Source organism: Dermacentor albipictus, chromosome 7 (genome assembly GCF_038994185.2).
Source record: "Dermacentor albipictus isolate Rhodes 1998 colony chromosome 7, USDA_Dalb.pri_finalv2, whole genome shotgun sequence".
Taxonomy (NCBI): domain Eukaryota; kingdom Metazoa; phylum Arthropoda; class Arachnida; order Ixodida; family Ixodidae; genus Dermacentor; species Dermacentor albipictus.
Genome location: NC_091827.1, coordinates 123,850,446 through 123,864,318, shown reverse-complemented (window position 1 = coordinate 123,864,318; position 13,873 = coordinate 123,850,446). Strand labels below are relative to the sequence as shown.

Genomic DNA, 13,873 nt, shown 5'->3' with positions numbered 1-13,873 from the left:
GAGGCACTGGAAGTGATAAGGGAATACGTCTACTTAGGGCAGGTACTGACTGCGGATCCGGATCATGAGACTTCCTCAGCAGCGCGCAATTCAGTTTCTAGACGTTTCGCTGGTCTTCAAACAAAATCATGTTTGTTGGCAGTGCTCCCCAAGATCTTCAAAGGCGTTGTTAAACTTTCAATCCAAGCATTCCAAAGTAGTTAAAAACGGAATTGCCATGTCGTTCCTTAAGTCTTCTCCACCAGATCCTGCATGCACAAAATGAGCGCCTGCTTTAATGCAGAGGTCCGACGCCTATTAGAAGCAGGTTATTCTAGCGTAGCAGTGGCCGCTGTGGCTGAACGCCTAAAGAAGTCGGTTCTGAGGGAGACGGACGGGATTACAGAAGGCAGTAATAGCAAAGAAAGAGTAGTGACTATTCCGTACATTCATTCAGTATCGCACAGGCTTAAAAAAGTTGCAAGTAGATATGATGTTAATGTTGCTTTCACTGCTCCCAATAAGCTAGGTAAGATATTTGCTGCCGTTAGAAGGAAAAAGCAGCAGGTAAAAGGCAAAAAAAGAACAGATATTTATCCAGTGAAGCACAAGAAGAGCAACAGTTTTACTGACTGTCCTTTGGGTGTGGTTTATAATGTTCCCTTTAGCTGTGGCCAGTTCTACGTAGGGCAAACGGGGCGGTGTATCAATCAGAGGCTAATGGAACATAAAAGGTCATTAACCGGTGGATCGCCTTCTAATCTTTCCCTTCAATGCCAAGATTGTAACTGCACGCCAGAGTTAGATAAATGCAGGATATTGTAGAGGCACAAGACTGAAGATAAGAGTCTTATGGTAGAGGCATGGCATAACTATAATGGTGGAAGTGCGTGCGTGAGTCAGCCTTCGATTACTTTACATAAGGAAAAGATAAAGTGCCCTAACAGCTATCTCTCGCGTAGACCAGCACATGTACCCGACTGACACGTGGTGATACCATTCCAGAGCTTGCGCAGATGAGTTTTGTCTTTCTTTCTTTCGCCTCAGTGCTCCCTTCAGTTAATAGTCGACGTACGCGTTCACTTTTCTTCTCTTGCGTCCTGTCTGCACGCCTCACCTTTTTTGCATAATGAAATATTCAGAAGAATAAGAATGGGCTGGGGTGCATTTGGCAGGCATTCTCAGATTATAAACAGCAGGTTGCCATTATCCCTCAAAAGAAAAGTATGTAACAGCTGTGTCTTACCTATACTCACCTACGGGGCAGAAACCTGGAGGCTTACGAAAAGGGTTCTATTTAAATTGAGGATGACACAAAGAGCTATGGAAAGAAGTATGATGGGTGTAACGTTAAGGGATAAGAAAAGAGCAGGTTGGGTGAGGGAACAAACGTGAATTAATGAGATCTTAGTGTAAATCCAGAAAACGAAATGGGCAGGGCATGTAATGAGGAGGGAAAATAACCTATGGTCATTAAGAGTTACGGACTGGATTCCAAGAGAAGGAAAGCTTAACAGGGGGTGGTGAAAGTTAGGTGGGCGGATGAGATTAAGAAGTTTGTAAGGACAACATGGCCACAATTAGTACATGACCGGGGTAGTTGGAGAAATGTGGGAGAGGCCTTTGCCCTGCAGTGGGCGTAACCAGGCTGATGATGATGATACATAAATCATTATCATCATCAGCCTGTTTTATTTCCACTGCAGGACGAAGGCCTCTCCCTGCAATCTCCAATTACCCCTGTCCTGCACCAACCGATTCCAACTAGCGCCCACGAATTTCCTAATTTCATCACTCCACCTAGTCTTCTGCCGTCCTCGACTGCGTTTCCTTTCTCTTGATACTCATTCTGTAACCCTAATGGTCCAACGGTTATCTAACCTGCGCATTACATGACCTGCCCAGCTCGATTTTTTTCTTTTAACGTCAATTAGGATATCGGCTATACCCGTTACCGTATCTAATCAAATCTTGGTCGGCCCCGATTCTAAGCTGACCCCCGAATGTCTGAAGCCAGAAAAACAAAAAAAGGCTTGAATGTAGGCCGAACAAAAAAAAGTGGGACAGTGTTCACAAAATAACAGCATTTATTTATTATGAGCATGTTGAGCTTAGCGTTCCTGCTCACGGTAACACTGAGCTTAGTGTCACCGCCGTTATCCTCATCCCTACATAGCCCAGACCACACGTACGCGTGCGCAGACAGTGCGGCATTGCACACGTCGAAATACGGCGTGATCTCTGTGAACAGCTCCTTTCGCTTATTGCACGCTTATTTACTTATTTAGAAAGACCTCACAGGCCTACGAGGAGGCATAGCGTGAGGGGGCATATGGTACAGCGTATCACAAGATACAGTCAGTAAAAAGATATTGATGCATAAATGGATTGAAACATTGGCTCAATATGATGAAATTTACGTATGTACAGAAAGATGTCAAAAGCAAAGGAAAAAAGGAATGAACAGATAAGCATTGCATAAAAACAGTGGAGAGCTTTAGAATAGGGGACCGAAAGAAATAGCATTGAAGCCACTGTGCATGCGCGAGACGCAAACTGCGTTTGGGTTTTGCATTGGGAACGCTATTTCACCGATTTAGCGGGAGCCCAAATAGCGGCCCCAAAAGCTTTGTGTCAACAAACATGGCGGCACCCATTGAAGTGACGGCTCTAACCTAGCACCAAACTTGGTTCGATTTGCGGTAACGGGTGAAGTTCGCAAGCTAGAAGTGACTGCGGTTATCGCGTTCTCTCGACTTGCGTGTGTTATGAAGATTAATTCATCAGACCCCACCGATTCCGAATTCGATTGTGGATTTTGTGGCTCTTAGGCCCAACACGGCTAAGCTTAGCTGATGAAGGAGGCATGTAAAGTTGGTTTGCTCAAAACTAAATGCAACTAATTGTTTGCTGCTTGCAGAATAACCTCTACATTGTAATTAAACGTGAATACACGCAAGTCAAAATTACTATTCCTACCATAAAATTGTATATTTTGTTTAATTATTTCTAATAGCTTTTCTTTGACGCCGTAGTGGTGCTGTCAGCGCAAGACGCTATCCGCAAGTGTGAAACCCTATTCTGAAACTCTTCACTCCTGCGTGCCCCAACACTAACACCCGCAAAGCTCTTGGGGCCCCAAACTATTGGGCCCCTATTCTTAAACTCTAGTATCTCCTTATGAGCATCTTCCATATCGCTGTTATCTCCTCGTTGCGGCACCATGGTGTCTACCAACCGGGAAAACTGGAAATTCTGAGGGATTTTGAATAGTCTGCAAATACTCAGTGATAACTCAAGGAATTTCGGCTTCCATCAGGAAAAATTAGATGTAATTTTATTGAAAGGGAAAGAAAGTCGCAGTAATGCCGGCTCGCATAACAGAGAGGGATCGTAACGAATCGTACTTGACGCCGTGTCGACGGTTGGAGGAGTTGCCATTGTACAGCCAATGGCCGACGGCATCGTGGCATCATCACGTACCCTATAGAGTCAATGTCTGAGAATGCCTGAAATTCTAGACGCAAGAGCCCTTTGCCGACCGATTTTCCGGACTTTTTGCCATGACAGCAGGTCCGAGACGGCATTAATCAAAGCCACCACTGCCGCCGTTTTGATTACCTCGCCGCCGTGGTAAATGTTAGACCTAGTGACTTGAACGTTCGTTATTAAGCCTCTTGCCGTTCAGCGCTGTGTTTTTCATTGAAAGAATTCGCCGCTGTAAGCAATCACACCGTCTCCGTCTTTGTGGTCCTTGCGATTGGCTTTGAAACCCGGAAAGTACAGCGCGTTGCATAATGACGGCTCCCAAAAGTCAGCTTTGCCTCAATACAGAAGTGTTTCGCCATGAAGCATAACAAGCAGGGGAAGGGGCAATTGTCACGGGACACAGTATTTATTCCTTAACCCTTTGAGGTTCGATTTTTTTATTGCAGATTCCAATTCTTCTTAGGGACTTAATTCGAAAAAAATGCACCGTTAATTTTCTAGAGTGACCGTTAAGTGAGAAAAAGGTTTTGTGTTGGTATATATGTACTCTTCATTTATGAATAACAACAGTAAAAAAGGAAATAAACTTATAAGAATTGAAGATTTGTTGGATTGTAATAGTTCAAGGCTTTGAAAATGCCCACACGAGAATATTTCGCAACTCTTATCTGTTCCTGCTCTTACACTAATATTTACGTCCATAGCATAATCAAGCTGCGTAGGTGCGTGCACTCAAGAAAACTGTGTGGTTTTGTGCCCGTCAAAAAAGCAAAACTTGTGACATACTTCTGCTAATCTTCATCTTATCACCAACCAGAGGGAATTCGTTTTTGAGAGTGTAAAAAAAAAAAAAAAGCAGCAGAAACGCATGCATGGTGGTATGTGGTATCCTTCCTGTGCGCACCCTTGTGAGCACTAATCGAGCGAGAAACAAGTGGTAGCCCTTCAAGCGATTAGTAATGAGGTAGCCATAAGTTTTGCAACCAAAAGAAGCCGAAAGTGCTCGCAGGACTAAACCCAAACCGCCGCCCGCCCGTGTGCGCTCCAATGCGCAAGCGGTAGTATATAGACGCGCGGGAGCAAACTAGCTTTAAAACAAACCATGCAACGAAAACCGAGAGAGGGAGGCACGCGAAAAAAATTGCTGGTATTCCCACTTAGTGGCAGCACATGATAGAAAAGAAAAAATTAGGAAATTGGCATGCTTTTTAAACGTACAGACAGCGCTGTAAATATACGTCATTAACCATTTTTGGACTTGTTCACAGCGCCGTATATTTATGTCATTGACCCTCAAAGAGTTAATTATACACTCATCCATCCACCACCTCCTGCCACAGTGCGGGCACCGATATGCCTAATAAGCGTGCTGGTAGGCCTTTTCGGATGTGCCTGTGGCGATTTGAGCCTTTAATGGCAGTAAAAGGCATGCATTCATTTTTTCTGACTTCCCGATCTTACGCACGTTTTCGCGGCCTTTAGGCAGTCCGAAAAATCAGATGTTGACTGTATAGCTGACGAAGAGGGTGCTTCAGATGGTCCATGGGGCGAATGCGCGATGGAAGGAGGACAATAACAGAAAGGACCTATGCATTAAGGAATGAATGGGAAAGGAACTGTGTCGCCTCTTCTTTGAAGGAGCTTGAGCTCAAAAAGCAAAGTGCTGGCTGATGCAAAGATGCAGGTGGCCCTCATCCAAACCAAAATAAACTCTTGAAAGCTGTGAAACACAAAACAGAGGCATTGTGCGCGGGCTGAGATTTTGTCAGGAGAGTTGAGGTTGACACACCAGCTGTTGAGAATCTCATTTGTGACAAAGTTCGGGCCTCACACCAATGAGCTTGCTATAAATTGATAAGTAGCTCATATTGCCTTCAGTCATGTCGTCCACATTTGTAAAGGCGACCTATTTTTGTCACTTCTATGCAGTGGTAGCAAGGAATATAGCATGAACATTAAGCTTATGGCAAATTGAACATTCTGATAACCTAAATTACATACTTCCATTTTGCTTCTGAGCTATATGTATCGCTACAGAGTATCGCTTTGGTGAAGGTACCAGTACCATGTTTTACGTGACGCTTGATGTGTGGCATGTTGGCAGCAACCTTGAAATATATATATATTTTTTCTTTCTTGAAATGCTTGAGGCTAATGAATAACTTGTGCATGTAATTCGACCGGGGGATTTAATCCTTTTCATGAAGAAACATAGCATGACTGACTTTACAATATTCAAATATTTAGTTACTATTTAATTATGACTCATCATAAAATGCTCAAAGAGTCACTCTATCACCTTGATTTTCTTTCAGTAGAGTCTCAAGCACCACCTATTTTTCACACATGTATCGACAGTCAATAATAATTCGTAACTGAAGTGGATATTCGAAAACATTTGTTTTTGTATGCATCTCGTTTTTATTCGTATTCTAAAGGTGTTTATTAGGCAGAGCTCGGAGCAGCGCAACATCGACGGGCAGGGCAGTCACAGCTTCCAAGCACGAGAGCCGTTGCTGAGCAGGAGCGCTCGACCCACTACTGTTTAGAGCCAGTAGCGCTGAACCCACTAGCGTCTCTCTTCGCTACAGTATTTAGAATGTTCCACTTGACTTGTGATGAGTTTTACCATTTTTTTAAAAGATACTTTATTCGCTGGGCATTTTGCTAACCCCTCGCTTCAGATTTAAATAAAATGAAATAGATGGTATTCAAACTGGATTAAGTCGTTTTTTTTAGCTAGCTTACTAGAGAGTGACAGCATCGGACGACATAGTGCCAGCCTGTCTTGACATAAAACAGAGTTCTGTGTCTCTCAGGGAATTTCGCAAAGGCACTCAGGGAATACATGGAAAACTCGAGGAATTTGGAAATGTCAACTTGGTAGACACCCTGGTGTCTACCAAGTTCAAGTACAACTACCAAGTACGAATTAAAGCTTAGAAAAATAATAAAACACAAACCGAATGTCTGCATGCTTTTGTTTTACTTCGCACCGCAGCAAGAGCGATGCACTTCCGTTTCATCTGCTTGTTCACACGTCGTGCAGTCGCCTGCGCAGACACCGAAACTATGCCATTTTCTATCGTATTCCACCGCAGAATCATGCTCTGTGATCCGTTTGTGTCTGCCTCAGTATTTGTGTAGCACTGACTCATACCGCTAGTCAGGTGTCTCATACACAGTGCGCAAAATTGTGTGCTATGTGAAACGAGACAATCACAACAGCTTGCGCGCAACGCAGTCAGTGCCTGTGGCGTTGCTCGGCTAAGCATGATTCCGTGGGATCAAATGCCAGCTGCAGCAGATGCATTTTGATGGGGGTGAAATGAAAAATGTGTGTGTACTGTGCATTGGATGCATGTTAAAGATCTGGTGGTCAAAATTACTTCGGACTACCTCACTATGGCATGCTTCATAATCTGATCGTGGCTTTGGCACATAAAACCCCACAATATGATTTCAACTTAACAAAGGTGTGTCGACGTTTAAAAGTGTGCCATGACAGAGCACTTTAAGTTTGTAATGTTAATGTCAGAACCATAGGAATTAGTCACGTAACGTACAGAACAATATTGTATTGCTTCCAACTTATTAATGAGAACTTTAGTGTTGAGGTCTTATACCAAAGCATGTTAGAGTATCGAATGCATGTTAAAAAAATATTGAATTTGTTACGCACCAAGTGGAGCTTGCTTAGAACTACTTATAATAAAGTTAGAATGTCCAGCTTTTAAGGTGATGTGCTGCACATGTTTGTCCCATGTAATGCCTGGCACGCACGTGCACACGCACGCACGCACAAAACACCCAGGTATTTTTCGTGATCTCCTTTTTGATTAGAATTTTTACCAGATTGCAGTAGCAAGAAATGTTAACTAGCTTTCTGCGCAAGTGGACGTGACTATATTTTGCAGTATTGAAGTTCATGTGCCATTTGTGGCACCAATAAAAAATTGTCATGGTCAGCCTGCAAAGAAGCATGTCCCTATAAACGATGCAATGGTCTGCAACAACCTAATGCGAGATGTGCTTAGACAGACGATATTAACCCTTCAAAGGTCAAAGACGTAAGCACGGCGCTGCAAACGAGTCCCAAATGGTTGATGCTGTATACGCACCTACGATGCTGTCTATATGTTTGAAAAATGCGACTCTTGTTCAACTCCGTTGCCCAGAAAATGCTGCCACCATGTGTGGATACAAGGAATTTTTTTTGCTCTGTAGTATCTTGGTTTTTATAGCATGGCTTCCTTCTCTCAGCAATCACTTGCATGGTCCTCTTTGGCCAGACCTGGCCCTTGCTCCATAAAAATCACATATCATCATCATTATTCCTTATGCCATCAAGTCAGCAACTGCTCGTCTATCCGCGTGCACAGGTCGGTTAGTCTTGCGATCTGTTTCCATTTGTCACTTGTCACTTTCCATTTGGTTTTTAATCTCTCAAAGGGTCAGCACCTGGTGCTCGCTAACTTATTGCCCACAGGGGTGCGATTACATCTGTTCACAAGCAGGTGCTTGTATATACAAAAGATGCCACAGTATACTAACGATGCTGCCATGCCTACATTTCTTTTCTTGAGACTCGAGAAAACTGATCGGCCCTTGTTGGCGATGGGACGAAGGATTACTGTAACTTTCTTACTCGTTTGGTTTTTCTGACGGGCACACAACCCTAAACTTTTCTTGCATGCGCTCACACACACAGTTAGACTACGCTACGGACGTGCGTGCTGGTTCCCCTTCTGCAAGTGAGTTGAGCGGTGATTCCTTCAATGTGGCCCAAGTGCCCAATCGGAATACAGTTGAAACCTACGGTAACAACATTCTGCAACAATGAAATTCTAGTGACAACAAAATATTTTCGTATATCTGGCAAACACTCAAAGGATTCAGTGTATTTTGCACCTCTTGACAATGAAATCTCGCGGAACGTAACCCTGTATAGTGCATACTCAGCATACTTGCACAATGCTAGCGGACCCAAAAAGGACTCATTTGCTTCGCACCTAAATTGCATAAAATGCCACATTACGTTTGCATGGGCACCGACATTTTCGTTCACAAAAGCCATCAAGCACCGAAAGTGATCGTATGCACTGGAAACACGTCATGGTCACCATCTTGTCTGCTAATCGCCTGTTTTAAGTGGTACGCATGTTGCTACCGACATGTGATGACAATTTTTGTGCCCGTAGCGCAGTGCATAATGTGCTGCTCAGTGATAAAAGTGCTTAAGAAATTAATGTCCCACTGACGTCGTTGAGTGATCGTCCAGAAATATGTGTCCCTTGTATCACGAACGCTGCTTTCACTGCCATGCAACAAGCCTCCTTTACGGATTTGGCACAAATCCACACATAGTTCGGCGCAGGGCATAGATTTGTGCGAAGGGGCTGTAATCTGGTTTGATCACTTTGAAGGGAATATGAGATACAATTACTTTTGCGCTTGGCACCACATAGGCCAAGCTGTAAGTTTTTAGCTGGTGAAGGACGGTCACCGGAAAAATGTAAACAAATGCGTATGTCAGTGTGTTTGGTTGTAAGGGCCTTTGCAGTTCATCTGTGTTGTGGCACTGCTGAACATTGGTGCAGGCACCTGGAGGCACGCGTCAGCCGCCAGGTTGCTCTCGATGTGCAGCAGCAGGGCCAGGAAGCAGCAGTTGGTGGCGCGAGACAGGATCCTCGACCTGTGCTGGCGCCATTGCGTCCACAGGGCAGGCATGCCACCGCACCAGTGATGCGCACAGGGCCCACGGCTAGGCCAGGTGAGGAGGCCGGGCCAGTGTTGCGTCGCAGTGTTGCCCGCTTGGTAGGGTCCGGAAATGCGGGCACGGCCCACATTCGCTGATTCGAGTCTAGCGGGACCGATGAAATGGATCAAATTATCTGGCGAGTTGAATAAAAGAAAGTGCAGAGAAATTACCAAACACTACCCATGATTCATTTGGCAGTATTTTCCCTATTCTAACACGTCCCCGAATCAAATGTGTCCAAAGTGGAAAAGTAACTTAGAAATGACACTAAAGCTCGTACATAAAGTAGAAATCTAATGTGCACCTGATTTCTTAGCAAGAAAAATGGGCAAGAGTGGCACAGTGTCAGCTGGTTTCCCAAGTCAGCCTCGTCATACGATTTTTTAGTCAGCTTTGCCACACTGCCGTGTTATGTGGCAAAGCTTAGAAATGCCGCAAACTGTTTTTGGCTCAGTCTTCTTGGGAAAGAAAAATGCATTAAAATTGAGTAATTACCTTAAGTAATCAGTCATTGCGGGCTGCTGTTATTGCTTGGAAATCTGTCTAGAGCAGGCCGAAAATGGGCATTTTCAGTGGAAGATGACTTGTGTTCACTGTCCCCTAAGCTCTGCTGTCACGCACCACTAAAGCTGCTGCTATTGGGGTCATCATAGAGGTCGAGTTCGAATCCTCCGGAAAATGCCAATTTTAGGATTGAAATATTCCCAGGGTCCCTTATGTTATCCCTAAGACGACTTGAAGACGAAAGCCCAAGTATTGATGCATTATAGATAGACAATGTGACGTACACATCCCACTTCATTCGCTTAATCTACTTCGCTTAGTCATCCCTTTTAATTCGCCTGGTCATCCTTTTCAATTCCAAAGATTGGGAGTTTGACTCGCACCCAAGGTTGTGGGTTCGGGTGCCTCATGGAACTCTATCCCTACCTGTGCCTTAATTAACTTTGCCTTAATTACCACTAAAGGTTTGACTCCCACCAAAAGTCTAGTGTTCAACTCTGACCGAAGGTTGCGGGTTTGAGCGCCTTAGCTCTAACTTAATTAAAGAGCAGGAGGTTTTTTGACATGAATTGTTTTATTATTTAAGTCGGGATGATGGAAACTTCAGTAATTATGTATTGTCATGTGTGCATATCAATTCGGGACTTTTATTGACACCATGCCATTAATTTTTAAATTAATTATTCATGAAAACGTCATTTGATCACAGGTTTAATAAACTGGCTGTGCAGATCCTGCTGAATTAAATCTCATTGGGTTCTACAGATATCAGAGTGCAGCAAGAGTAATCTTGTGGTTCTAGCTTTCCTAACACAAATGTTATGAAGCTTCAAAGTTCTCGTTTGATTGACTGAGGAGAAATACTTTTCTTATATCACCCTTTTTAAAAACTTAAAGCTTTTCAAAGTAACATTTGATGCCCTTTTGCCTTCCTAAACCTTAAACTTTTCAGCAAAACAAAAATGAGAAAAATTAAGTGTACCAAAGCTGAGAAAATTTCGTCAGAAGATTGTAAGGTTATGAAAAAAATGAAACTAAGAGAATAGCTAAAAACAAGAAACTGCAGGTCAGAGTCCTCACGCACCGTCATGAAAGTCCGCATTTTGCCCTCACTCGCGGAAGTTGACAATAAGCTGCAGATCATCAGTCTGTTTCCGCTGTCATGTGTGATCAGTGCTAGTCAAGAACGTTGTGTCGATCATTATGCCAAGTTCAATCATCATGCCATTTGAATGCCCTTGGCTAAGTGTACTAAGTGTGTTAGGTTAAACCAAAAGCGCTTGTCAATGTTGTCACTCATCAATAGCAATTTGCATCTGCTTGTCATTAGGGCGCGTATGCTCCTGGGTGCACAATCTTTACATCTGGGTCCAGCCCAGCAGGCTGCTTGAGCGCCCTACACAGCAGGGCAACACAGTCCAGCGTGCAACCTTCTGATTTAGCGTAGCTCTGCATTGCAGCTTTTCTTAATGGTCTTTCTTGTTAATTCTGCGGCCTTACTAGCCTCGCATAGTTTTTTTAGAGCAGTTAATTATTTGATATTACCAAATAAAATCCTTATGCATACTTACTTTTTAAAATGTTCTAAATTGATCTTGTTTATAATCAAATCAAATTTATCACAGCATATATATTAGGCTGTAAACCATTGAATTGCAGAAATTACAGGTTAAATGTGACCTATTGTTATGATGGTGATATTCAATGAAAAATGGGCTTCGTGAAAGTTGGTATAAAAATATTCCATTGACAAAATGAAATGTAGTAACATAAAAAGCCAGGGAATGAAATGTAGGCAATTTTATAGACTTGCTGTTGTTCCCATTGTTGGAGTGCAGCTGCTGCACATATCTGCATGTGCACTGGCGGCCCATTTCCTCCAAAGGTAGTCTTTTAGAAACTCTATGGCATGCCTAGGGATGTCCAACAGCAGCGCATGCACTTGTTGCGGGTGTGACAAAACAACAGAGCACCTTCTGTCTGACTGCCCATTCTTTGACGCTCAACAGTGCGGTCTTCAAACTTGTCTCGGCCTCTTGGATGACAGACCAGAGGAAAAGATCATCGGTTCTTAGCCTGAGCAGTCTAGCGTGCACAAGACCACAAAAGCTCAATAGTACTTCTTGAAGTGGACTGGGGCAATATTCTCGGGTAGTAATTTTCGGAGTTGATCCCAGATATATATCAAACTCGGATACGGTATATTGAATTATTGACTATATTCAAAATTTTTGAATTCCCCTTGAAAATCGTATGCAAAAACATTGGGGGCGAAGAGTTATGGAGTCGCCATCTGTCGGAAGCGCTTCCCTTGCGTAGTTTGACGGATCACGCGGCGTGCTCCTCATAGGTTTCGCTTACGGTGCTCAATAAAAACACCACACAGCAGCCCTCCTGGACATATATGTAGGTGCTCTCAAAACAAAGGAAGTTTTTCACTGTCGATATAATAATCTTGGGCAAACTGAAAACACATAATCGCTTACAGATGCTATCCCTTTACCGAATACGTACAGTGAACGCCACTGCACGAGGTCGCCGCGACGGAGTCTCCCGAACCGGCTTCTTGCGTGATAGGTAGGCAAACGCTGAGAGTAAGCTATGTGAAATATGTTCTTATAGTGGGCTGTCTGTATAACCAAATGGAGCATGACAGAGTGAAGCCTCAATGCAGCGATCGCAGGGGTTTACAGCGGCCCACTGCACGTCTGCATGCATGCCCGCGCAGAATGTCTTGCTTTCGCTGTGAACGCATTTTCGCGCTGTGCTGTGAGCTTTAGGCAGCAGCATATGAGCATTTGACAGCACACTAGCAACCATTGTTATGTGGACTCTATCAGAACTGTTAAAAAATAATTTTGTTAGAAAGACTTCGATGCCTACTGCGACTGTGATGTGCCGTTACGACGACTCAATCTTTTTTTGTCTTCTAAATTTTTGGACATTTCAATATTATTTCTCAAGTTGCGTCGCACTGTATGTTTATCGGTCTTCTCAGCAAGCAATTTCCCTCAGCTACTGTTTCATAATCCAGTGCGTTAATTCAGAAAACAAACATGACCATATGCCATGCCTTTTTTAATGTGCTTCTTACCGCTCCCTTTTCATTCCACTGAACTTGCCAGAATGTAGCATCAACAAGTTCATAGACGTAATAAAGCGTCATGACATTAGCCGGGCAGCGAGCGCAGGCGAGCGTCTCAGTGCGCGTTCTCTGCTACTCGCCGAACATCGCACAGTCCCGGCTCCGCAGCAGAAATGTTCCTCGCGTCTGTGCTTGCTTGCATACCTGAGTTGCAGTCGATGGCTGTCTGCCAGGTCTAAGTTTCACGAGCCAAGCTTCATGCAGCTTCTTGTCCTGTGGCTACGTGTGAATAAGGCTGACACCGGGCTCCGTTGCGTACGTCCGGCACTACGGGGCACCAAATACAGTCAAACCTCGATATATCGAACACGGATATATCGAATTATTGCGTATATCGAACAATTTCTATATCACGTGGAAAATCGCATGCATTTTTAATTCTTTATTTCGAACGGGGCCGGATGTAAAATGTATATATCGAACTCCGCCGCCCCAGACCAAGTGCGCTCTGTTGACAGGAGGCGAGCTTTCCCGCAACACTCTCGAAGATGGCGGCGCGATCGGCGTTCCAGACTGCTGCGTACAACAGCTGCCCACATCGGTTGCGCCGAGGGTGCCATTTGAACGTAGCGGCGTACACACGCGGCGGCTTGGAGTCAGCACGGCCGCCTCGATCACGCGCGCACCTATGTGCGCACGGCAGGGCAAGCCGCCTCGATCACGCGCGCACGGCGAGGCTTGCCCCCGCCGTGCGCGCGTGATCGAGGCAGCCGTGGAGCCAGTTGGAGCGCTTTGTCGGTGCTGAGCCACACATCATGTGCATTGCGGACTTTGTTGGCGGTGACGACAGCACCGGAACAGTGGCAGAGTTAACAGACGTGGAGATCGCGGCAGAAGTGACTGCTGAGCGGCCAAATGAAGACGCTGCCGAGGCTGATCCAGCGAGCGCTGATGTTGCCCCGCTCCCGACTGCAACTGAGGCTGTAGCTGCTTTGGCTGTTGTACGCCGCTACTGCGGCGCAATAGAAGGCACTGGACTGTCTCTTGTGGACAGT

The 13,873-nt window shown here is 44.5% G+C and overlaps 1 protein-coding gene across 3 annotated transcripts in view; it reads left to right on the top strand.

Annotated features, from left to right (window-relative positions):
* The window catches only part of LOC139048144 (mitotic checkpoint serine/threonine-protein kinase BUB1-like), a 373,386-nt gene that overhangs the window by 49,203 nt on the left and 310,310 nt on the right, over positions 1–13,873 (top strand). For all 3 annotated transcript variants that reach the window (XM_070522664.1, XM_070522663.1, XM_070522665.1), the window contains exon 5: positions 9,069–9,241. In XM_070522664.1, coding sequence (XP_070378765.1) covers positions 9,069–9,241 — 173 coding nt within the window. The remainder of the gene's footprint in view (positions 1–9,068; positions 9,242–13,873) is intronic.